The sequence below is a fragment of the Neofelis nebulosa genome, chromosome 7 (genome assembly GCF_028018385.1).
Source record: "Neofelis nebulosa isolate mNeoNeb1 chromosome 7, mNeoNeb1.pri, whole genome shotgun sequence".
In the NCBI taxonomy this organism is placed as follows: domain Eukaryota; kingdom Metazoa; phylum Chordata; class Mammalia; order Carnivora; family Felidae; genus Neofelis; species Neofelis nebulosa.
The window spans coordinates 70,780,638-70,807,120 of NC_080788.1; the positions used below are offsets into that span (position 1 = coordinate 70,780,638).

Genomic DNA, 26,483 nt, shown 5'->3' on the forward strand with positions numbered 1-26,483 from the left:
AGTCTGTTTTCTACAGAGTCTGTGCTGGCAGATCAGCACATATTTGAACCTGGATGGGCAGAGTCTTCAAAAATTTCTTAAAGCACCCACCTTGGCCCTTTCTCCATTCCCTTCTCCCTCTTACCACTAACGACAAGGGAAATGTCCAGTGTTCTCTGGTGGTCAGAAAAAAAATTTTTTTTTAATTGAAATTTATGGCTTTGGATTCTGGGAACAGCAGATGTGAAAGTGATTAGTATTTCCACTAAGAAGCAAAATTGTTATTTGGGAAATATGCTCAAGTGATTGAATGCAAGTATGGATATGAAAGCTTTGCCTAAAACCAGGTCTAGTTTCAATGCTTTAGAATAATGGAAGTTTCAGAATTTGAGGAATGATTTTCTGTACTTAAAAAGTCACTCATGTACATATTCTTCAGTATATAATAGAAAACATTTATTGTGCCATACTATGTGGTAGGCACTGAGTTTAGGTAAGTTTATATATATCATTCATTTCTCACAACACCCTGCAAAGAGGTATTATGATCTCCACATTAGTAATGAGAATCCTGAAGCTCACAGAGGTCAAGTAACTTTGACGTGCTCACATAGCAAGTGAATGGTGATGCCTGCCATCAAAGCCCAAGCTGCTAATCATTCTATAATGTGTGAAAGGCAGTGTGTGAATTTTTGTGTTTTTAGGATTGAAGAATATAGAGATGAAAATTTGGAAATGATTTCTGGACTTTTGACTGTGAGCCTATCACTGTACGATAAGTCCACCATGTAGAACAACACCACCTTTGGAAGTTACTGTGACCCTCAGCAGGAGAAGCTGACTGGACAGATAACCCTACTGGGATAGTAGAACCCAGAGAAAACACATAGTGGGGAGAATTTCACATGGCTATTTTCTGTTGTTCTCTATGCCTCTTTTTCCTGCTTAGTATATGACTACTCAAATCATTAAAAAACAGTTAAATATTTTACAGTGAATTACTTGTGTATGTCATTATACAGTATAAAAGGCAGTCTATCCATTTATTATCATGTGTGATTTTCACAGAAACTCTGTGAGCCTGAATAAGGCAAGTAATAGAAGCATCTGCCTACCTTAAATTCTATCCAGTGTCAAAGTCAGGAGCAACCCTGAATCAGTGAATTAAAGGTGAGAGACTGGTGTTCTCTTTAATTTACCTGTGTTACTAACCTTGGCTGCCATATTTAATACCATCTGAAACTTGTTTAGCTTTTTCTCTTTTTTTTCTAACAGTTTCTTTTTTTCCCTTTATCATAAATATCTTTCCTAATTTCCCTCTTTTCTTATTTCCCTCCACATTTAAAATCTTCATTCTTTCTCTTTTCTCTCTGCTTTATTTTTTTCTGCATCCTAGATTGTTTCAAGACTTCAAGAAAATAAACTGAGTGCTGAGTATAGGCTTGAAGATTAAATGCTATCTGACCCCTACCAAGAAATATGCTACAAGGCCTTAGGTGCCTTCTCATGGGGAGACTATTAGTCATGGCTACTGTAAGTTTTCAAATGAAAAACTTCCCCTTGCGTCTTTTAAAACAATTGGGAAAGAAGACCAACAAATGAGAGAATAAAAAATAGTACAGATCACTGACCTAAAGGCATTGCCTTACTACAGCCTGGGGTTGTTACTCTAACTTCTCATAGTATGGGCTATATCTACATGCATAATGATGGTTACTATTAAAAGTTACTTTCATATTATATAATTCAAGGTATTTTCCACATATTGTGTATCTCTTTTTATTCAATTATAATTCCCAAAGGACCAGATCAATATCTGTGTTCTTAGGAATGCCATCTGCTATCCATCTGCTCTTGCTGATACCAGCTACCATCTACCTTTGAATGTCTATAGCACATTTCCCTTCCCACGCCTCAACTGACCACATATTTATTTTAGTATTCACTTGACATGTGTTGTATAATACATTAGATTTGTATTTGTATGTGTACAATTCATGTTTTTTTTTCCAACTGTTTTCTTTGACTTGCAGGAGTTAGCAAAAGAATAAATCAGTATCAAGGAAAATGGTTAACAAAAGCTGCAAGAAGTATTTGGGATTTTAATTGACCTTTGAGGACAATAAAATTTAGAGAGACTGGGGTGCGTGGCTGGCTCAGTTGGTAGAGCATGCGACTCTTGATCTCGGGGTCATGTGTTCGAGCCCCACACTGGGTATAGAGATTACTTTCAATTTTTTTTAACGTTTATTTATTTTTGAGACAGAGAGAGACAGAGCATGAACGGGGGAGGGTCAGAGAGAGAGGGAGACCCAGAATCCGAAACAGGCGCCAGGCTCTGAGCTGTCAGCACAGAGCCCGACGCGGGGCTCGAACTCACGGACCGCGAGATCATGACCTGAGCCGAAGTTGGCCACTTAACTGACTGAGTCACCCAGGCGTCCCTACTTTAAAAAAAATCTTTTAGAGAGACCAAAGGATGGAATTCCTAGAAACATTATATTAAGTTTTTTACCATTGTAGCGACTAGTTACATAACCACCAAAATACAAAGAATCAGTATACAAATTTAATAGCAATGAATAATCACTTTCCCAGGTATAATTTCCTATTGTACTAGTCAAATAATCTTTAATTGAGTACACATTCTGTGTAATATTAATTATTGTTAGTTTGCTATAGAATAATGGACATTATGGATGAATGTCTCTAGTTAGCTTTGATTTTAACCAAGAAAAAAATCACTGTTTTGAGTTTTGCTTTCTTTTACTTGATTGTTTTCCCTAGGATTTTTCTTTTTGGAATAAGAATCAAGAGACATAAGTTTTGGTCCCCAGATTGCCACTTGTGCGAATCTTGGAAACTGTGTTTACTTTGCTGGGTCTCATGTTTTTCATCTGAATGATGACTAACTGGACAAAATAGACTTTATATAGTTCCATGAGAATTTTCATCTCATTATGCTGGGGACATGTGCTTTTCCTCATCAAGGCCTTAGGACTTTTTCAATAATTACTGAGTTTCCTGACTCCCTCTCCAGTGCCTTTATCACTTCCCCATGCACATCCATCCTGTCAGTCCTTTTCTGAGCTGGAGCTGTCTTTTCCTCCCTGGATGAGCAGCATAAGTACCCCCTACTCTAGGCCCCAGTTTTCTGGGAATAGAAAGTGTGCACCTTGAGACTGTAGACTGTTAGTTCAAGAGGTAACAGTATAATCACTACATGTGGATGAGAATAGAGATTCATGCTAGTGGTGGAGACCCAGAATGGGGGGCAGGACACAGTGATAGTCTCCATGTGTTTTTGCAGTCTGGGATGACTGAGGGCATCAGTTAGATGCTCCTTTGTGTGAGAAAGTCTGGAATTGTAGTTGTAAAAATGAAGGATGTCATTATACCATTCTACTGTACCTCATCAATTCCTAAAATAACCTTATTACTGTTTTTGGAAATTACTCTCTATTACATGATATGATCGAGGTAGGTATCTGAACACAGAGACAAATAGAACACTGTTGTCTGCTCACCATCCACTTCACATATAAATATTATACATATTAAGGGACTGAATCTCCAGTGTCACATTTTGTATTTTATGGTTTAAGATCAAGAAGAAAGATCCTCTGTTCTTCTTAAAATGTGATTTATTAATGTTTGACGTTCTTATTTTATAATCCTAAATCAAAAGTACAAAATACAAATTGCCTTGAAGATAAAATATCTGAATAGATTTCACAGTAAGCAGGAAAATACCACACAACAACAGGTTACCTGCAGGTGGTACTAAGCACTTTAAAGGGTGTGGGTGGGGATGTCAGTGGACGTAAAGGTTGACACCAAAGGGAGGATGAGACACTGATGAATTAAAATGTACAATCCTAGCTATTCCAAGTGCTGATCTTTAATACCTTCATATGGATGGGTAGGGAAAAGCTGTTTGCAAAAATATGTTACACCCTTGGTGGCCACTTTAGGCATGCACCTTAGCAGAATCTGGTGAAATCTTTCAAATACACATTTATTAGGTTTGGAAAAAGCCTTGCATCCTAGTGGCATGACATTTTTATTGAATGTTGAGGCCAGTTTAGGGCTTTGTAGTTATGAAAAATTGCATGGGAACTAGAGGCACCCAGGATAGTGAACATAATAAAATGTGATGGAAAACACTTGTTCCATTTTTAGAGTCCACCTAACAAGTGTTTTACTAGTGGGCTGTTCAATTTCACATACCCCAGTCAGTGTCTTTATTCAATCTTAATCTACAGCCAGTCTTAATTTAGTCTCAACTCATATATTAGTCACTCTCTCACTCAAGGTGACAATTGATTTGTTAATCATGCTTTCCTCTCATCCTACTTTTTATCAGAAAATTGTGGGAGCACTCTGGGAAGAGGAGTAGATTATGAGGACATACATAAAAGCAAGATGGACTATGTTAGAAGTGAGAAATAGTCAATATCAGAAGTGATTTAAATAAAAAAAATTTTAATGTTTTTTATTTATTTCTGAGGGTGGGGGGAACGGGCAGAGAGAGAGACACAGAATCAGGAGTATACTCCAGGCTCCAAGCTGTCAGTACAGAGACTGATGTGGGACTTGAACTCACGAACCATGAGATCATGACTGGAGCTGAAGTTGGATGCTCAAAGGACTGAGCCACTCAGGCGCCCCTCAAAAGTGATTTAAACAGATGATGAATGTCATGGTACTCATCTGTCCATGTTCATGGCTAATCTGTTCACTTGAGAACAGAACGTTGCAGTAAGAGTATTGGTGATAGTTTGAAATTATGTCTTAACTCACACATGTGATGGTAGTGTGTTTATTTTTGTTTTTTTATATTTGAGGAAGTAGATAACTATATCCTTTTCATTCATAAGAATATTGAAACATTAGTAATTCTATGACCTATTATCTCCATAATCACATTTTCCTCCTCATTTTCTTAGTTCTTATTTCATTGGCAGCCCAGTTGGCTGGATCAATGGATGGAGGGAATCACTCGGTTGTGTCTGAGTTTGTGTTTCTGGGACTCACTCATTCATGGGAGATCCAGCTTCTCCTCCTGGTGTTCTCCTCTGTGCTCTATGTGGCAAGCATGACTGGGAACATCCTCATTGTGTTCTCTGTGACTGTTGATCCTCACTTACATTCCCCCATGTACTTCCTACTGGCCAATCTCTCTTTCATTGACTTGGGAGCCTGCTCTGTTACCTCACCCAAGATGATATATGACCTTTTCAGAAAGCACAAAGTCATCTCCTTTGGAGGCTGCATCACCCAGATCTTCTTCATCCACGTCATTGGTGGTGTGGAGATGGTACTGCTCATCGCCATGGCCTTTGACAGATATGTTGCCATCTGCAAGCCTCTCCACTACTTGACCATCATGAGCCCACGAACGTGCATTTTGTTTCTGGCTGCTGCCTGGGCCCTTGGTGTCAGTCACTCACTGTTTCAACTAGCATTCATTGTTAATTTGCCCTTCTGTGGTCCTAATGTATTGGACAGCTTTTACTGTGACCTTCCTCGGCTCCTCAGACTGGCCTGTACAGATACCTACAGATTGCAGTTCATGGTCACTGTTAACAGTGGGTTTATCTGTGTGGGTTCCTTCTTCATACTCCTCATCTCCTACATCATCATCCTGTTTTCTGTTTGGAAACATTCCTCAGGTGGTTCATCCAAAGCCGTTTCCACCCTGTCAGCTCACATCACTGTGGTCCTTTTGTTTTTCGGTCCAACCATGTTTGTCTATACATGGCCACATCCCAATTCCCAGATGGACAAATTTCTTGCCATTTTTGATGCAGTCATCACTCCTTTTCTGAATCCAGTCATCTACACGTTCAGGAATAAGGAGATGAAAGCAGCAATCAAAAGAGTATGCAGACAGCTAGTGATTTACAGGAAGATCTCATAAGTGATATATGACTTCTCACTAATCATGGGATAGCCTTTTGTTTCTATCTTTGATATTTTGGATTCAGAAAACTTGGGACATCAAATATTGATATGAGTGTTATCACAGCTGTGACATAATTCTTACATGATGAATCTATTTAATCCTTATGAAGAGTGAGCCATGGAAACAGTATATCTCGCTATCTATGGAAGTCCCATTTAATTTATTTCAGCAATGTTATAGAGTTTCTGGTGAACAGGTCTTGCATATCTTTCTTGAGATTTGTTCCTAATTAATTTTTGGTGCTGTTTTAAATGGCATTTTTGTTTAGTTTATAATTGTTTATTGCTAATTATAGAAATATAATAGATATTTTGTTTATTGAAATTGTATTTTGAAAACTTGCAAAATCGTTCACTTCCTCTTGGTTTTTTACAGAGTAAGTAGGATCTTCCTCATAGATGGTCATTTTTTCAGTGCATAAACACATTTTACTTCTTTTATTCTAGTATGGATAATTTTATTCATTTCTGTTGCCTTATTGTACTTGCCAGGTCAAATAGTGTAGTGCTGAATATACAAGTGGTTAGGGTGAACATCTTTGACTTGTTTTTATTCTTACAAGAAAAGCTTTCATTTTTTTGTTAAGTATGATGCTAGGTATAGCTTGTATTTAATACAAGCTTTTTATCAGGCTGAGGAAATTCCTTTCTATTTAGTTTTTAAAACCAGCAGTGGATGTTGGGTTATGAAACAGTTCTTTATCTAGTTTAGTATCAGGATAATGGTGGCCTTTTAGAATATATTTCCTTGTTTTAAATTTACTGAAGAAGTTTTGTAGAAATGTTGTAGTTTCTTTCTTAAATGTTTGGTAAAATTTACCAGAGAAGTAATTTTAGCCTGCAGTTTTCTCTAGGAGAAAGTTTTCAACTATAAATTCAATTCTTGGTAGTCTGTGTCTTTAGAGAAATGTGCATATTAATCTATGTTGTCATCATTATTGGAAAAGCTGTTCCTAATATTCTCTCGTTATGGAATATCTGCAAGGGGCGCCTGGGTGGCTCAGTTGGTTGAGCATCAGATTCGTGATTTTGGCTCAGATCGTGATCTCACGGTCATGGGATCAAGTCCCGCATTGGGCTCTGTGCTGGGTGTGGAGCCTGCTTGGGATTCTGTCTCTCTCTCCCTCCCTCTCTCCCTTTTCCTCTTCCCCTCTCCTGAGCTTGCACATGCTCTTCTTTCTCTCAAAATAATAATAAGAAAAGGAATATATCTATGACTTTCAGTATATTCCTCTCTTTCATTGTCTATTGGTAGTTTGTACCTTTCAAAAAGATATTGTCAGCATTCCAGAGATTTTTCAGCTTATTTTTATTAAGGTAAAATTAATATATAACATTATATATGTTTCTGGTGTACAGTGTTATAATTTGACATCGGTATACATGACAAAGTGATTACCAACAAAAGTCTAGTTATTGTTCATTAGTATACGATTAACCATTTCACCCCCCACCCCCCATATTCTTCCCCTTTGGTGAGCATCAATCTCTTCACTATATCTATGAGTTTGGGTTTGTATTGTTTTTGTTTGTTTGTTTTACTTTTTTGTTTTTGGATTCCACAGATCAGTAAAATCATACAGTATTTGTCTCTGACTTATTTCACTTAGCATAATAGCCTTGAAGTCCATATATGTTGTAAATGGCAAGATTTCATTTTTCTTTGTGGCTGAGTAGTTTTATCTTGTTTATATATACCACATCTTTTTTATCCATTGGATAAAGTATCCATGGATACTTAAGCTGCTTATATTGTCTGTTGAAAATAATGCTGCAGTGCACATAGTGGTACATATATCTTTTTGAATTAGTGTTTTAATATTCTTTGAATGAATTCCCAGAAGTGGTATAGCTGTATCATATGGTAGATGTAAATTTTTTGAGGAATCTCTACTATTTTCCATGGTGGACACACCAACTTACATTTCCACCAACAGTGTATGAAGTTTCCTTTTTATCTATGTTCTCTGCAACCCTTACTTCTTGTCTTTTGCTTATAGCCATTTTAACAAGCGTGAAGTGATGTCTCATTGTGGTTTTGATTTGCACTTCTCTAATATTTAGTGATATACAAATATCTTTTCACGTGCCTTTTGGTACTATGTATGTCTTTCTTGGAAAAGTGTCTACTTAGATCCTCTGTCCATTTAAAAAATCTGTTTGATTTATTGTTATTGAGTTGTGTGAATTCTGTACATATTTTGGATATTAACCTGTTACTAGATATGTGATTTGCAAATATATTCTCCACTTCATTAGGTTGTCTTTTCATTTTTATGATGGTTTCCTTTGCTATGCAGAAGCTTTTTAGTTTGATGTATGCCCATTTGTTTATTTTCACTTTTGTTTCTCTTGCCTTTGGAGTCAGATTCATAAACATTGCTAAGACCAATGTCAAGCCTGACTATATTTTCTTCTAGGAATTTTGTGGTTTCAGGTCTTATGTTCAAATCTTTAACCTATTTGGAGTTGATTTTTATGTATGGTGTAAGACAGTGGTTTACTTTAATTCTTTTGCATGTGGCTGTTCAGTTTTCCTACCACCATTTATTGAAGAGACTGTCCTTTCTCCATTGTATGTTCTTGGCTCCTTTGTGATACGTTAATTGTCCGTATATGTGTGGGTTTTTTTCCAGGTGCTCAATTCTGTTCCATTGATCTGTGTGTCTATTTTTATGCCAATACCATATTGTTTTGATTACTATTTTGTTTGATTGTTTTGTTTTTTGAGAGAGAGAGAGAGTGTGAGCAGGGGAGAGGAACAGAGGGAGAGAAAGAATCTTAAGCAGGCTCCACAATGTGGGACTTGATCCCATGACCCTGGGATCATGACCTGAGCCAAAATTAAGAGTTGGATGCTTGACCAACTGAGCCACCCCTGAGCCCCTCTTTTTGATGTAATTGGAGTTGGGGTTTATTTCTTAGTTTTTCTTTCCGATATTTTATTATTAGTGTATAGGGAACACCATAGATTTATATGTATTAATTTTGTATCCTCAAACTTTTCTGAATTTGTTTAACTGTTCCTCAAGGTTTTTGGTGGAAGTTTCAGGGTTGTTTTATATATAGTATTACATGATCTATAAATAGTAACAGTTTTAGTTTTCCTTTCATAATTGAGTGGCCTTTTTTCTTTTTCTTGCATTATTGCTGTGGTTAGAACTTTCAACACTTTGTTGAATAAAAGTGATGAGAGTGAAAAACTGAAAGTTTGTAATTTTTCAACATTGAGTGTGGTGTTAGCTGTGAGTTTGTCATGCATGACAGTTATTATGTTAAGGTGTGTTCCCTCTATACCCACTTTGTTGAGATTTTTATCAGAAATAAATGTCAAATTTTGTCATATGATTTTTTTTCTGTATCTATTGAGATGATCTTATGATTTTTATACTTCATTTTGTTAACCTGTATCATATCGACTGATTTCTTTGGATGTTGTATCACTTTTATTTCTGGAATAATCCCCACTTGATCAATATGTATGATTCTTTTATATATTGTTGAAATTAATTTGCTTGAAGGTTTTCACAGCTACATTCATCAAGGATATCAGCGTGTAATTTTTGTTTTTTTTTATGTTGTCCTGGTGTAGTGTTGGTTCAGGGTAATGCTTGGGAAGCATTTCCTTCTCTTCAGTGTTTTGGAAGAGTTTGAGAAGGATTGGTATTAAATCTGCTTTGAATGTTTGGTAGAATTAACCAGTGAAAATGTTTGGTCTTGGACTTCTGTTTATTGAGAAGTTTTTGATTACCAGTTCATCTTGTTACTAGAAGTTGGTCTACTCACATTTTCTATTTTTTTATGATTCAGTTTTAGAAGATTATGTGTTTATAGGAATTTATCCATTCTTCTAGGTTGTCTAATTTGTTGGTGTATACTTGTTTATAGTACTTTCTTATAATCATACTCTATGGTATCTGTTGCAACCTCTTTTATTTCCGATTTCATTTATTTGAGCCCTCTATTTTTTATTGGTTAGTTTAGTTAAAGGAAAATTTTGTTTATCTTTTCAAAGAACAAGCTCTTAGTGTTATTGATCTTTTCTATTGTCATTTTAGTCTCTATTTCTGGTCTGCTCTTTATTATTTCTTTCCTTTGGGTTCTATTTTTTTCTGTTGTTTTCTGTTACCTATTTCATTAATTTCTGTTTGTATTGTTTATATTCTTCTTTATTTGTTTTTAATTTGCCTTTTCTACTTTCTAATTATTTAATTTTTTATTTTAATTCCAATTAGCTGTGTTGTTAGTTTCAGATGTATGTTATTGTGATTCAACAATTACATACATCACCTGGTGCTCATCATAAGTGCACTGTTTAATTGCCATTACCTATTTAACCATACCCCCAACCTCCTCCCCACTGGTAACCATCAGTTCTCTATAAATAAGAGTATATTTCTTGATTTTTCCCTCTCTTTTTCTCATATGTTCATTTGTTTTGCTTCTTAAATTCCACATATGAGTGAAATATGGTATTTGTTTTTTCTGACCGATTTTTTTCAACTAGCATTCTACTCTCTAGCTCCATCCATGTTGTTGCAAATGGCAAGATTTCATTCTTTTTTATGGATGAGTAATATTCCTATATATGTATATTACATCTTCTTTACCTGTTCATCAATCCATGGATACTTGGGCTGCTTCTATATCTTGGCTATTGTAAATAATGCTATTATAAACAGAGGGGTTCATGTATCACTTTCAATTAGTGTTTTTGTATTTGTTGGGTAAATACGCAGTAATGTGATTATTGGATGATAGGGTAGTTCTATTTTTAACTTTTTAAAAAAGTTTATTTGGAGAGTGGGTGCACACACATTAGTGGGGGAGGGGCATAGAGGGAGAGAGAATCCCAAGCAGATTTGTGCTCTCAGTGAAGAGCCCAACACATGGCTCGATCTCATGAACTGGTAGATCATGACCTACAATGAAATCAAGAGTCGGGTGCTAAACTGACTGAGCCACCCACATGCCCCTATTTTTAACTTTTTGAGGAACCTCCATATTATTTTCCAGAGTGGCTGTACCAGTTTGCATTCCACCCAAAAATGCATGAGTATTCCTTTTTTCCTCCAAATCCTTGCCAATACCTGTTATTTCTTGTATTGTTGATTTTAGCCATTTTGACAGGTGTGAGGTGATATTGTAGTTTTGCATTTCCCTGATGATAAATGATGATGAGCATCTTTTCATGTGTCTGTTGGGCATCTCTGTGTATTCTTGGAGAGATGTCTGTTCATGTCTTCTGCCCACCTTTTAACTGAATTATTTGTTTTTTGGGTACTGAGTTTGATAAGTTCTTTATATATTTTGGATACTAACCCTTTATTGGATATGTCATTTACAAATACCTTCTCCTATTCCATAGGTTTCCTTTTAGTTTTTTCTATTCATTCATTGTGCAGAAGATTTTTATTTTGAGGTAGTCCTAATAGTTTATTTTTGCTTTTGTTTCCTTTGCCTCAGGAGACATATCCAGAAAGAAGTTGCTGTGGCTGATGTCAAAAAAGTTAATGCCTGCATTCTCTTCTAGAATTTGGTGGTTTCAGGTTTTACATTTAGGTCTTTCATAAATTTTGAATGTATTTTTGTGTCTGGTGTAAGAAAGTGGTCCAATTCCATTCTTTTGCAGGTAGCTGTTGAGTTTTAGCAACATTATTTGTTGAAGGGACTTTTTCCCATGGATATTCTTTCCTGCTTTGTTGAAGATTGATTATATAGTTGTGGGTTTCTGGGTTTTCTAGTCTGTTCTATTTATCTATATGTATATTTTTATGCTAGTACCATAAGGTTTTGATTACTACAGCTTTGTAATATAATTTGAAGTCCAGAATTGTGATACCTCCAGCTTTGCTTTTCTTTTTCAGTATTGCTTTGGCTATTCACGGTCTTTTGTGGTTCCAGACAAATTTTAGAGTTGTTTCTTCTAGTTCTGTGAAGAAGGCTATTGGTATTTTGATAGGGTCTGCAGTAAATGTGTAGATTGTATTGGATAGTATAGAGATTTTAACAATATTTGTTCTTCCAGTCCATGAGCATGGGGTGCTTTTCCATTTCTTTGTGTCTTCTTCAATTTCTTTCATAAGTTTTGTACAATTTTCAGATTATAGATCTGTCGCCCCTTTGGTTAGGTTTATTCCTAGGTATGTTAATGGTTTTTGGTGCAATTGTAAATGGAATTGATTCCTTAATTTCTTCTTCTCCTGCTTCATAATGGATATATAGAAATGCAACAGATTTCTGCACATTGATTTTTGTATCCTGAAACTTTACGGAATCCATCTGTCAGTTCTAGCAGCTTTTTGGTGGAATCTTTCAGGTTTTCTATATATAGTATACTGTCTTCTACAAATAGCGAAAGTTTTACTTCTTCCTTGCTGACTTGAATGCTTTTATTTCTTTTTGCTATCTTACTGCTATGGCTAAGACTTCCATTACTATGTTGCATAAAAGTGTTGAGTATGGGCATCCCTATTTGTTCCTGACTGTAGAGGAAGAGCTCTCAATTTTTTCCTATTTAGGATGGTATTACCTCTGAGTTTATGTATGGCCTTTATTCTGTTGAGGTATGTTTCCTCTAATCTATTTTGTTGAGGGATTTTTATCATGAATGGATTCTTTTTGCATCTATTGAAATGATCATAATGTTCTTCACTTTTCTTTTATTAATGTGGTGTATCATGTTGATTAATTTACAGATATTGAACCACCCTTGCAATCCAGAAATAAATCCCTCTGGACTGTGGCGAATGATTTTTTAATGTGTTGTTGGATTCAATTTGCAAGTATTTTATTGAGAATTTTTGTATCTGTGTTCATCAGGGATATCTATAGGTCTCTTTTTGAGTGGTATCTTTATCTGGTTTTGGTATTAGGGTAATGCTGGCCTCATGGAATGAATTTGGAAGTTTTCCTTCCTTTTCTATTTTTTGGAACAGTTTTAGAAGAATAGGTATGAACTCTTTAAATGTTGGGTGGAATACTCTGGTTTCTCTTCAGATTGTATAAATCTTTCGCCTTTTAAATGTTGGGTGGAATTTGCTTGTGAAGCCATTGGATCCTGGACTTTTGTTTGTTGGTTTTTTTTTTTTTTAATTACTGATTCAATTTGTTTGCTGATCATTGATCTGCTCAAGTTTTCTATTTCTTCCTGTTTCAGTTTTGGTAGTTTGTATGTTTTTTAGGAATTTATCCATTTCTTCTAGATTGTCCAGCTTTTGGCATATAGTTTTTCATATTATCTTATAATTATTTGTATTTCTGTGGTGTTGGTTGTTATTTTTCCTCTCTCATTTTTGATTTTATTTGAGTCCTTTTTCTTTTTGATAAGTCTGGCTAGAGGTTTATCAATTATTTTGATATATTTTTAAGGAACCAGTTCCAGGTTTTATTGATTTGTTGTGTTTTTGTTTGTTTGTTTGCTTGTTTCTATATATTTCTGCTCTAATCTTTATTATTTCCTTCCTTCTGCTGGTTTTAGGTTTTGTTGTTATTTTTCTAGATACTCTATGTGCAAAATTAGGTTGTTTATTTGATATTTTTCTTGTTTCTTGAGATAGGTCTGTATTGCTATAAATTTCCCTCTTAGAATTGCGTTGCTGTATCCCAGAGCTTTTGAATTGTAGTGTTTTCATTTTAATTATTTCCATGTGCTTTTTAATTTGTTTTTTGATTTCCTGGTTGACCCATTCATTGTTTAGTGGCATGTTATTTAACTGCCATGTATTTGTGTTCTTTCTGGATGTATTTTTTGTGGTTGACTTCTAGTTTCATAGGGATGTAGTGAGAAAAGACACATGGTATGACTTTAGTCTTCTTGAATTTCTTGAGTTTGTTTTGTGACCTAATATATGATCTATTCTGGAGAAAGTTCCGTGTGCAATTGAAAAGAATGTGTATTCTGTTTTAGGATGGAATATTCTGTGTATGTTTATTAAGTCTAATTGTTCCAGTGTGTCATTCACAGCCATTGTTTCCTTGTTGACACCTGTTTAGATGATCTGTCCCTTGTTGTATGTGGGGTGTTAAAGTCAGGACTATTATTGTATTATTACTATTTCCTTTACATTTGTTATTAACTATTTTATATATTTGGGTGCTTCCAACTTGGGTGCATAAATATTTATAATTGTTATACTTCTTGTTGGAATGTCCCCTTTATTATTATACAGTGTTCTTCTTTGTTTCCTGTTATAGTTTTTGATTTAAAAGTCTTTTTTGTGTGGGCTCTCTGCTCCTCCCTGTTCAACAGAAAGCTGCTTCTTCTGGTGTAGTGCCAGCAGTGTCCCTGAGAAATGATGGAGAAGGTCAGAATAAATGGATTTGGGTGTATTAGGTGCCTAGTCACCAGGGCTGCTTTTAACTCTAGAAAAGTGGATATTGTCACCATCAATGACTCCTTTATTGACCTCCACTACATGGTCTACATGTTCCTGATGTTCTCATATGATTCCACCCTTGGCAAGTTCCATGGCACAGTCATGGCTGAGAACAGGACACTTGTCATCAATGGAAAGCTCATCTTCATTTTTCAGGAGTGAGATCCTGCCAATATCAAATGGGATGAATCTGGTGTTGAGTATGTTGTGGAGTCCACTAGGGTCATCACCACCATGGAGAAAGCTGGGTCTCATTAGAAGGGTGGGGCCCAAGGAGTCATCATCTCTGACCCTTCTGCTGATGCCTCCATGTTTGTGATGGGCGTGAACCATGAGAAGTATGATAACTCCCTCAATATTGTCAGCAATGCTTCCTGCACCACTAACTACTTGACCTCTGTGACCAAGGTCACCCATGGCAACTTTGGCATCGTGGAGGGACATGCGACCACAGCCCATGCCATCATTGCCACCCAGAAGACCATGGACTGCCACTTTGGGAAGCTGTGGTGTGATGGCTGAGGGGTTGCCCATAATATCATCCCTGCTTCTACTGACACCACCAAGGCTATAGGCAAGGTCATCCCTGAGCTGAATGGGAAGCTTTCTGGCATGGCCTTCCATGCCCCCACCCACAGCATGTCAGTCATAGATTTGACTTGCCAAATATGATGACATCAAGAAGGTTGTGAAGCAGGCATTAGAAGGCCCTTTGAAGGGCATCTTGCGCTACACTGAGTATCAACTTTAATAGTGACATACACTCTTCCACCTTTGATGCTGGGGCTGGCATTGCTTTCAGTGACTACTTTGTCAAGCTCATTTCCTGGTATGATGATGAATTTGGCTACAGTGACTGGGTGGTAGACATTATCGTCCACATGGCCTTCAAGGAGTAAGAGCCCCCTGGACCACCAGCCCCAGCAAGAGCAACAGGAAGAGAAAGGCTCTCAGATGCTGCGGAGTCTTTGCCCCAACTCATCCCTCAACACACTGAATATCTCTTGACCTCCACAGTTTCCATCCAAGAGTCCTTGAAGAAAAGGAGGGGCTTGTGTAGCTCCACCTTGCATTGTACCATCATTAAAGTATACAGTACACAGCCAAAGAAAAATCATAGAAATAAAGGGTATTTTGTCTGAAATAAGTATTGCTATTCTGGCTTTCTTTGATATCCATTTGCATGATAGACATTTTTTTGTTCCTCTCACTTTCATTCAGTAAGTGTCTTTAGGTCTAACATGAGTCTGTTGTAGGCAGCATATAGAGGAATCTTATTTTTTAATCCATTTTGTCACCATATGTCTTCTGATTAGAACATTTAGTCCATTTATATTCAAAGTAATTATTGATCGGTATGTATGTGTTGCCATTTTGTTACTTGTTTTGTGGTTGGTTTTGAAGATTGTCTCTGATCCTTTCTTGCCTTTATCTTGTCATGTTTTGCTGATTTTCTTTAGTGTAGATTTGGATTTATTTCTCTTTATTCTTTGCATGTTTATTAGTGGTTTTGATATATGGTTATCATTAGTTTTGTATATAACTTCTGCATATAGTAGCCTATATTAAGTTGATGTCATTTAAGTTTGAATCCATTCTTCTCTCCTCTCCTCTCCATGTTTTAGGTGTATGTTATTATATTTAATACCCTTTTTTTTTTGGTGAGTTTCTTGGCTGATTTTTTTACAGAAATATTCATTTTTGCTGCTGTTGTGTTTCCTACTTTTATACTGTCCCTTTTGGTTTGTCTTTTCCACTCAGTGTCCCCTTGAATATTTCTTACAGGGTTAGTTTAGTGGACATTAACCCCATCTGTTTTTGTTTGTCTGGGAAACTCTTTATGTTTCCTTCTATTCTGAATGATAGCCTTGCTAGAAAGAGTGTTTTGGGATGTAAAATTTTCTCATTCAGCACGTTGAACATATCATGCCATTCCCTTCTGGCTTGGAAAGTTTCTGTTGAAAAATATCCTGCTAGTCTAATGGATTTTCCCTTGTAAATTAATGACTTCTTTTGTCTTACTGCTTTTAAGATTTTTTATCACTATATTTTGCAATTTTAATTATATCTTGATGTCAGTCTGATTTTGTTGATTTTGATGGAAATTCTCTGTGCCTCCGGGATCTGGTTGGATATTTACTTTCTTACATTAGGAAAGTTTTCAGCTATTATTTATTCAAATTAATTTTTTGCCCTCTGTTCTCTGTCTTCTTCTGGGACTCCTATAATACAGGTGTTATTATGTTTGATGGGAGTCCCTGAGTACCTAAAGTCTGTTCTTTTTTTGAATAATTCTTTTTTCTCTCTTTTGTTCAGCTTGATTACTTTCCATTACTCTCTTTTCTATGTCACTATTTCATTCCTCTGCCTCTCCCACCCTTCTGTTCATTCCATCAAGAGTGTTTCTCACTTCCATTTATTGAGCCCTTTATCTTTTCTATTTTATTCCTTATCTCTATGTTAAGGGTCTCACATGTGTCTTCCACTTTTTTTCTCAAGTCCAGTGAGTATCCTTATAATCATTACTTTAAATTCTTTCTCACGTATGTTACTTATATCTGTTTCATTTAGATTTCTGACCATGGCTTTGTCCTGTTCTTTCATCTGGGATAAATTTCTCTGTCTTTTCATTTTGCCTAAGTTTCTCTGCCTGTCTGTGGTTAGGATGGTCCCTATGTCTCCTGTTCTTGAGAAGGTCACTATGTCTCCTGTTTATGAAGAAGAGGTCCCGTGGTGCCCTGTTGAGAGGTACCCCCTGTTCCTCAGTGCTTAGTACTTCTGAGAATGTCTCCAGTGTGTGCTGTGTGTACTCTGCAGCTTTGTTCTGGCCACTTCAGGTCTGTTGTCTGCAGAGGCTCTCTTTACTTCTTGTGTGTAGTGTGTGGTCCCTCGACTAAATGTGCCACATTTTAAGTAGGTCTCCTCTGGTCTGTTTGTGAAATGATATCTGTCCACAACACCATTAGAGCTGAGGCCCTGAAAAATTCCCAAGTTGGGAGATGCAGTGTTAGTAGGGGTTTTGGCTGGTCTTCTGGAGGAGTGGCCTCCTGAGCTGAGATTAAGGCAAGTGTCACTGAGAGGGACACTTCCACTAGATTGGGTGGGTGGGGTGGGGGAATGGCAGGACTTGGTGTAAGCAAGTTAGGTAGCATGTTTCAGCACTGTGCTCATTCCTGCAGGTGGTCCTGTGCTTATGCTGAGGGGTAGGAGAGGGAAATGATACTTGCCAGTTCCTTTATTTCTAGAGGGGTCTCTCTGTGAATGCTGCCTCTTTGGGATGTGCTCTGAGACAGGTGGATAACCTCCTCACTGTGTGCCCCAGGCATTCTTCATATCACTATTTCCATGCTGTATATCAGCATCTTGAATTTTCTCCTAGAAGGGTACATTGTCCTCTGAGCTCTATCCCAGCCCTACCCACTGACCTTTAAAACTCAAAGCTTTAAGCCCTGCTGGTTGCAAGAACTCATGAAATTCAGCCCCTGTGGCTTTCCAAGCTGATTGCTATGGGGATTTATTTTCCCCCTGTGCTTCCTTATGGGCTAGTCTGTCTCTTGCCCTTCTGCAGCACCCATGATCTGTTTATCTCTCAAGCCATGTCTCTGCATTTCCTACCTTGTTTGATGTGGCTTCTTCTCTACCTTGAGTTGTGGAGTTTGTTCTGCCAGTCTTCAGGTCAGTTTTTGGGCTATTTAGGATGCTTTGATAGTTATCTAGTTGTATTTGTGGCATGAGATGAGTCTAAGGTCCTCCTACTCTGCTGCCATCTTCCCTGACCCTTTTCTCCTTTCTTTAGGTAGAAACCATAGTCATTCATCTGATACCTTTCTAATATAGGTATTTAGTTCCATTAATTACCTTTTAAACACTTCCTTAACTACATATATAAATTTATATAGATCTTGTTTTCTTTTGATTCAGCTCAAAATATTTCTTAATTTTATTTGTAATTTCTTTAACAACTTAAATTTCTTTAACACACAGGTTATAATTCCCAGGGGAAAAGTTCCAGATATAATTATGTTATTGATTCTAGTTGATTCTCATTGTAATCAGTAACCTACTTTGTATGATTTGAATGCTTTTAAATCTATGGAGACTTGTCCTATGGCCCATAACACAGCCAGATCCTGTCTCACCTTATGCTGAGGACTGAACAACCTGCAGAGCCTGGTCCTTTGGGACTGCTCAGAACATAGAAAAGGTGAGGCCATTCAGTTACAGCTGGTGCTGATGCTCTTTGAGATTATAAATGAGCACAGAACTGAGGTTTTTCTTCTAGGAAGAAAGGAAAGAAACAAAGGGGGCCCAATCCCCGGAAATTCAGAGTGCTATTTGTGGAGCCAATTTCTATCTCACTTATATCAAATGGTAAAAAATGAAAAAGCTCAGTTTTCTGGCTCCACTAGCAAAAAAGGAAAGGGGTGGATGTGCTGTTATAGCTGGAATTGTTCTGTGAGATTGGGAAAAAGCACAGAACTGATGCTTTCCTCCAGTCCTAACACATGCTATAATGGATTGGTCTCTCTTTTGCTTCACTTTGAGCACTGCTGACTAGTGAAGGTCTCTCCCAGTCAAAATCAGTCCATACAGACTGGGAGAGAAAGTGGATTCTCTAAATGAAGAAAACAAAGCAAACCTACAAGGAACATGAAGAATCATGAAATATGACACAGTCCAATGAGGACAAAAAATCTCCAGTAACCAATCCAAAAGAAATGGAGATCTGTAGATTGCCTAACAAATTCAAAACAATCATTTAATGAAGCTCATTAGGTAGAGAACAGGATAGACAACTAAATGAAATCAGGAAAGCACTGCATTAATAAAATGCAAATATTAGCATGGAAGTAGATATGAATTGAAAAAACAAAAATACTGGAGCTTAAGTATATGATAACTGAAAAAAGCATGGATGGGGTTCAAAAGTAGAATAGATCAAACAGAAGAAGCATTCTTCTGTAGACCTGTAGACAACTCATTTGGACTTACTGAGTCAGAGGAGCAAAAAGAAAAAAAGAAGGAAAAAGAGTAAAGAAAGCTTAAGGGACTATGGGACTCCATCAAGTGAACTAATATATACATTGTGGGAGCTAACCAAAGAGGAAAAGGAGGAGAAAGATGAGAGGAGTAAAGAGAGGGAGAGAGAGAGAAAGAGACAAAAAGCTTATTTAAAGAAATATTGTCTGAAAACTTCTTAAATCTAGGGAAGGAAATGGATATCCACAATCATGAGACTCAAAGTCGAATAGGTTGAAATTAAAAACATTTACAATGAGATGCATTATAACCACATTGTCAAAAGTCAAAGACAAAGAGAATTTTTAAAGCAGCAAGAAAAAAATGACTCATTTTATACAATGGAGCCACCATATGACTGTCAGTGAATTTTTCAGCTAAAACCTTGCAGGGAAGGGGTGGTTCGTGGTGGAATATATTCAAAATGCTGAAAGAAAAAAAAATCCAAACAAGAATGCTATACCTAGCAAATCTCACCTGTAGAAATGAAGGGGAGAGAAAGGTTTCCCCAAAGCTTGAATTCATCTCCACCAGTTCTGCCTTATAAAAAATGCTATAAAGGTACTTCTTCAGACTGAATCAAAAGGGTATTAATTCATGATTTCTTGTCAGTCTTTTGGCTAAGATCAAGTGTAGGATGCTAATTCATGAGATAAAAAAAGTATGGAACTCACTGGTAAAGGTAGATATATACTAAAATACAGAATATACCCATACTATAGTGGTGGTGTGTAAACTATAATGGTGGTATATAAATCACTTTCAACCCTTTCATAAAAGTAAAAAGACAAAAATAATAAAAATAAGTACAATAATTTAATGGATACACAAAAGATGTAAATTGTCAAATCACTATCATAAAATATGTATGGGATGGGTAGGGGCAACCAGAAACTATGGAAGGGGTAATGAGAAGAGTTATTGTCAATGAATACAAAGTTTCAGCTTGGGATAATGAAAAAATTCTCAAAATGGATAGTGGGGAGTGTTGTACCACAGTGTGAATGTGCTTGATGCCATTGAATTGTACACTTCAAAATGGCAGGTAAATTTATTTTTTTTTTGTATATTTTACCACAATAAATGTTACGTATACACACAAAAAAAAGTGTAGAAGTTTTGTATGTAATCAAATTTGTTATCAGCTTAAAATGGACTATAAGATGTGTTATATAAGTCTTTTTGTAAACACAAAACCCACAGCAGATACACAAAATATAAAGAGAAAGGAATCAAAGCATAACACTACAAAAAAGCTATCAAATAATAAAGGAAGACAGTGAGTAGAAAGAAAGAAACAAAGGAAATACAAAACAGAAAAGTGGTAGTAATAAGTTCTCATCTATAGTTATTTTAAATGTAAATGGATTAAAACCTCCAATAAAAAGATATAGAATAACTGAATGTATAAAAAACATGATCCAAATAAATTCTGCCTACAAGAGACTAGTTTTAAGGACACACATAGGCTGAAATTGAAAGGATGGAGAAAGATATTTCACATTAATGATAATGAAAAGAACACAGGAATGCTTATTATTTCAGATTAAATAGATTTAAAAATTGTCAAAGGAGACAAAAATGGTCATTATATTATGGTGAAAGAGTCAATTCATTAATAGGATATAACAGTTGTAAATATATATGCACCCAACATCAGATCACCTACAAGCATAAAGGATATATTGAGAGAGATAAAGTGAGAAATATACAGCAATACAATAAAAGTCAGGGACTTCAGTACCTTCTCCTGAGCAATGTGTAGATCATTCAGTTCTAAATAAATAAGGCAGTGAATTTGAATAACAGTATAGACCACAGGGATCTCACAGGTACAGAAATTCCCATACAACTGCAGCACAGTACACATTGTTCTCAAATGTACACATAACTTTCTCCAGGACAGATCATATGTTAAACCCCCAAACTAGTCAACAAATTTTTTTTAAGATTTTGTTTTTAAGTAATCTCTACACCCAGTGCGGGGCTTGAATCCACAACCCTGAGACCGAAAGTTGCATGCTCCACTGCCTGAGTCAGCCAGGTGCCCCACAAGTCATTAAATTTTAATAAAATTGAAACAATTTCAAGCATCTTTTTTTTTTTTTTAAGTTTGAGAAAGAGGGTTGGGGAGGGGCAGAGAGAGGAGAAAGAGAATCCCAAGCAAGTTCTGTGCTGTGAGCACAGAGCCCAATGTGGGGCATGAACCGTGATTTCATGAGCTGAGTTGCAGCCAAGAGTCAGACACTTAACTGAATGAGCCACCCAGGTGCTCCTCAAGTATCCTATCTGACCACAATAGTATGAAACTATAATAACAGAAGGAACATTTGGAAATTCACAAATCTGTGGAAATTAAGCAACACCCTAGGAAACAGCCAATGGATGAAAGAAGTAATCAAAAGGGAAGCAAAAAATTATCATAAGGAAAATAATAAATTGAGACAAAAAGAATAAAACACAAGATACCCAAACTTACGGGATGCACATAAGCAGTTCCAAGAGGAAAGTTTATAATGATAAATGTCCATGTTAAGAAAAAAGAAAGATCTCAAAATCACAACCTAAATTTGCATATTGAGGAACTAGAAAAGGAACAAACCCAGCCCAAATTAGCATAAGGAAGGAAATAATAAAGGATTAGAGTAGAAATAAATACAGAGTAGAAAAACAAAAAAACAATAGAGAAGATCAATGGAATGAAGAGCTGGTTTTTGAGGAGATAAACAAAATGGACAAAACTTTTGCTAGAGTATTAAGAAAAAAAAAACACAAGTAAAATTACAAATGAAAGAGGACACAAAAAACGATACCACAAAAATACAAAGAATGACAGTGGTTCCTATCAAAAATGACATGCCCACAAATTGGATGACCTGGAAGAAATAGACAAATTTCTAGAAACGTGATCTACCAACACTGTATCAAAAAGAAATACAAAATCTGAATATACTAATAATGAGAAAGGAGATTGAATCAATAATCAAAAACTTTCCAACAACAAAATCCCAGGTTAAGATGGCTTCACTGGTTAATTCTACCAAACATTTTAAGAAAAATTAATAGTCCTTTTCAAACTATTTTAAAAAGTTGAAGACTAGTGAATACTCTGAATTTATTCTACTAGGACAGCATTACTCTGATACCAAAGCTAGACCATGACATTACAAGAAAAGAAAATTATAGGCCAATATTCCTTACGAATATACATGTAAAAACCCTCAGCAAAATGCTAGTCTACAAAATTCACCAGCACATTAAAAAATTATATACCATAATCAAGTGGGATTTATTTCTGGGATTCAAGGATGGTTCAATCTATGCATATCAATAAATGTGACATATATTACCAGAATGAAGGATAAAAATCATATGATCATCTCAATAGATACTGAAAAAGCATTTGACAAAATATCCTTTCATAATAAAGGTGATAAATTAGGCATGGAAGGAATATAACTTAATATAATAAAGGCCATATATGACAAAACCACACGTAATACAATACTCAATAATGAAAAGCTGAAAGTTTTTCCTCTAAGATCAGGAATAAGACAACGGATGCTGTCTTGCCACTTTTATTTGACATAGTTAAGCCAGAGCAATTAAACAAGAAAAACAAAGTGCATCCAAATCGGAAAAGAAAAAGTAAAACTGTCTCCATTTGCAGATGACATGATATGATATGAGAAAGCTCTAAAGACTCCACCAAAAAAAAACCATTAGAAGTAATAAATGAATTCAATAAAGTTGCAGGATACAAAATTAACATACCCAAATCACTTCCATTTCTATACACTAACAAGTATTTAAAAAAGAAATTAAACTGTTTGCAATAGCATCAAACAATATGAGGTACTCAGGAATAAATCTAACCAAGGAGAGGAAAGATCTGTCCATTGAAAACTATTAAGTCAATGATGAAAGAAACTGAAGACACAAATGAAATGGAAAGATATCACATGTTCATAGACTGGAAAAATTAATATTGTTAAAATATCTATATTCCCTAAAGTGATCTGTACACTCAATGCAATCCTACCAAAATTCCAATGGCATTTTTCACAGAAATGGAAAAAAAAACCTCTAAAATGTGTGTGGAACCACAAAAGATCCTGAATAGCCAAAGCATACTTGAGCAAGGAGAACAAAGCTGGAGGCATTACATTGCCTGATTTCAAACTATATTACACATCTATAGTAATCAAAACAGTATGGTATTGGCATAAAAACAGGAAAATGGACCAACTGAATAGAGAGCCCAGAAATAAAAGCATAGATATATGGTCAAATAATCTTTGACAAAGCCACCAAGAATACACAATAAGTAAAGGACTCTTTAATAAATGGTGTTGGAAAATTTGGGTATCACATGCAGAAGAATGAGATCCTTGTTTCACACCTTATCTCCCCCCCCCCCAAAAAAACATGCAAAATTGATTAAAGACTTAAAGCATAAACTGTGAAATTAGGACAAGTGCTAAAAGAAAAGATACGGAAAAGCTTCTTGACAGTGGTCTAGGCGTGTTTTTGAAAAATTTGATACCAACAGCAAAAGCAATAAAGACAAAAATAGACAAATGGGATTGTATCAAACTAAAAAGCTTCTGCACAGTGAAGAAAGCAATCAGCAGTTTGTAGAGACAACTCATGGAATGGGGCAAAAATACTTGCAAACTATAAGTCTGACAAGGGGTTAATATCCATCCAAATATGTAAGAAACACCTACAATTCAACAGGTGGGAAATAAATAACTTGATTAAAAAATGAACAAATGTCTTAAACAGATGGTCGATATCACTAATCATCTGTGAAATGCAAATGAAAACCACAATGATGTATCACTTCACACTTATTAGAATTGCTAATACAAAAAAGGCAAAAAGACAACAAGTGTTTTTAAGAATATAGACAAAAGGGTACTCTTGTATGTTGTTGGTAGGAATGTAAATTGCTATAGCCATCATGGAAAACAGTATGGAAGTTCTTTAAAAATTAAAAATAGAACTATAAGTATCTTGAAGAGATAACAGCATTCCCCTGTTTATTGCAGCATTATTCACAGCAGCCAAGATATGGAAACTTGTGACGGATGAGTAGGTAACAAAAATGTGACACAAACAGAGAATGGAATATTATGACAACATGGATGAACCAGGAAGTTATTATGTTAAGTGAAATAAGCCAGACACAGAAAGACAGAAATGCTATATGATCTCACTTATATGTGGAATCTAAAACTTTGAACCAATAGAAGAAGAACCAACAGTTTCCAAGATACAGGGAATAGGAGAAATGGGCAGATGTTGGTCAAATGGAGCAAAGTTCAAGTTATTTAGGGTGAATAAGTCTTGGAGTTCTAATATACAGCAAGTTGACTGTAGTTAATGATCTTGTACTATATAAATGAAATTTACTAACAGGGTGAGTATAACTTCAGTGTTCTCTTCACACACACGCATACACATATACAAAGGTAACTGAGGTGATATGTTAATATTGATCATGGTAATCATTTCATAGTGTACGTGTATATCAAAATACCATGTTGTACTGCTTACATATATACACTTTTATATTTCATTTAGACTTCAATTAAGCTGGGAAAAGAGTAAACATAATAAATTATGAGCTAGGTAAAGGTAAGAAAATGATTATAAAAAGATGCTCAACATCATCATTAGGGAACTGTAAAATAAGACAATGTAATGCCACTACATACCTGTTAGAATGGCTAAAATCCAAAACATTTGTGACACCAAATGTTTGTGAGGGCTCCTATTCTTTGTTAGTAAGTATGCATGATGGTATGGCTGCTTTGGAAGACAGTTTGGCAGTTTCTTACGAAACTGCATATACTCTTAATGTACTATCTAGCAGTCATGCTACTTGGTATTTCCCCAAATGAGTTGAAAACTTATGTCCACACAAAAACATGCGATGGCTGGTTATAGAGCTTTATTAACAATTGTCCACACCGAAAGCAAGCAATATACCCTTAAATATGTGGATGCATAAGCAAACTGGTATATCCATACAATGGTGGAAAGCTCAGATTGCATCGCATTTGGTGACACTTGTTCAACTGTTCAGTCTCTACTGGAGCCTAGAAGCAAGCTAAAAGTTCTTTCTCAAAAATATATTGAGTATCTGTAGAAGATGGTATGTGGGTGCTCCCAAAGTCTAAAGGTCTGAGGTTATGATTCACCCATAGGGAACCTCCAAAGGCAGCATTCATTGGTCCTATATGTTATACATTCTTTGTAGTATTTGCTGGATCAGAGAGACCAAATGTCAGAGAGGCTTTCAAGATAGTCTGAAGCTGCTGTAAAGCCTTCTCTGGTTCTATGCCCTGTCCAAAACTGGAAGTATTTTGAGTTACTTGGTTATTAGATTGGAATATTATGCCAAAATGAGGCATATGTTACCTCCAAAATATTAAGTCACACAGAAAATTGTGCCTCTTTGTTTGTGGTAGATGCAGCAGCACAAGATACAGCAACTTGTCCACTTTGTATAAGATATCTTGGCCGTCCCCAGACCACTGTACTCCTAGAAATTTTACTGCCGTGACAGCCCATGAATACTTTTGAGATTTATTTTCCATTCTATGATATACATGTATATCTTACCAAGGTATCTAGAGTAGCTGCTACTTCTTGCTCTGGTCCAGTTGTCAGACTAACAATATAGTGAGCCATGGTGATGTTCTTTGGAATAGAGAAGAAGTGAAGTTCCTTGCAGATTAGATTATGACATAGGACTTGGAATTCTGGTATACTCTAGCATAGGACACTGAAGGTTTGTTTTTGGTTCTGGGTGCTGGAAGCAAACCGTTTATGATGATCTTTGCTAATAGGTATAGAGAAAAAAAAACTCTTTGCTACATTAATAGCTGCCTACCAGGTATCAGGACAGTTAAATGCATCTGGTAAAGAAGCTGCAATTAAATCACCACTTTTGTGAGTTGACAAAGTATTTCATTAAGATTCTTTGACTTCTGCACAGGCTCATAGGTGATTTTAATAAGGATATGTTAGGAATCACCAGTCTTGTATCTTTCAAGTCCATGATGGTGTCACTAATCCTTGAAACTGCTCCAGGAATTTGGTTTTGTGTCTAGTTTTCTCTTTTGGTAT

At 36.0% G+C, this 26,483-nt stretch overlaps 1 protein-coding gene, 1 long non-coding RNA gene and 1 pseudogene across 3 annotated transcripts in view; 2 read left to right on the forward strand and 1 right to left on the reverse strand.

Annotated features, from left to right (window-relative positions):
• The window catches only part of LOC131516821 (uncharacterized), a 72,239-nt gene extending 46,187 nt beyond the window's left edge, over positions 1-26,052 (reverse strand). The window contains exon 1 of one of the 2 annotated variants that reach the window (XR_009264259.1): positions 25,977-26,052. This is a non-coding gene — a long non-coding RNA (uncharacterized LOC131516821). The remainder of the gene's footprint in view (positions 1-25,976) is intronic. The other variant, XR_009264260.1, reaches the window with a different exon arrangement.
• Positions 4,964-5,902, forward strand: LOC131516819 (olfactory receptor 4F3/4F16/4F29). Its single transcript, XM_058738320.1, has one exon. It carries the CDS (start codon positions 4,964-4,966, stop codon positions 5,900-5,902), a length of 939 nt encoding a protein of 312 aa, XP_058594303.1.
• Positions 14,244-15,251, forward strand: LOC131516817 (glyceraldehyde-3-phosphate dehydrogenase-like; annotated as a pseudogene).
• Positions 26,053-26,483: the final 431 nt, after the last annotated feature.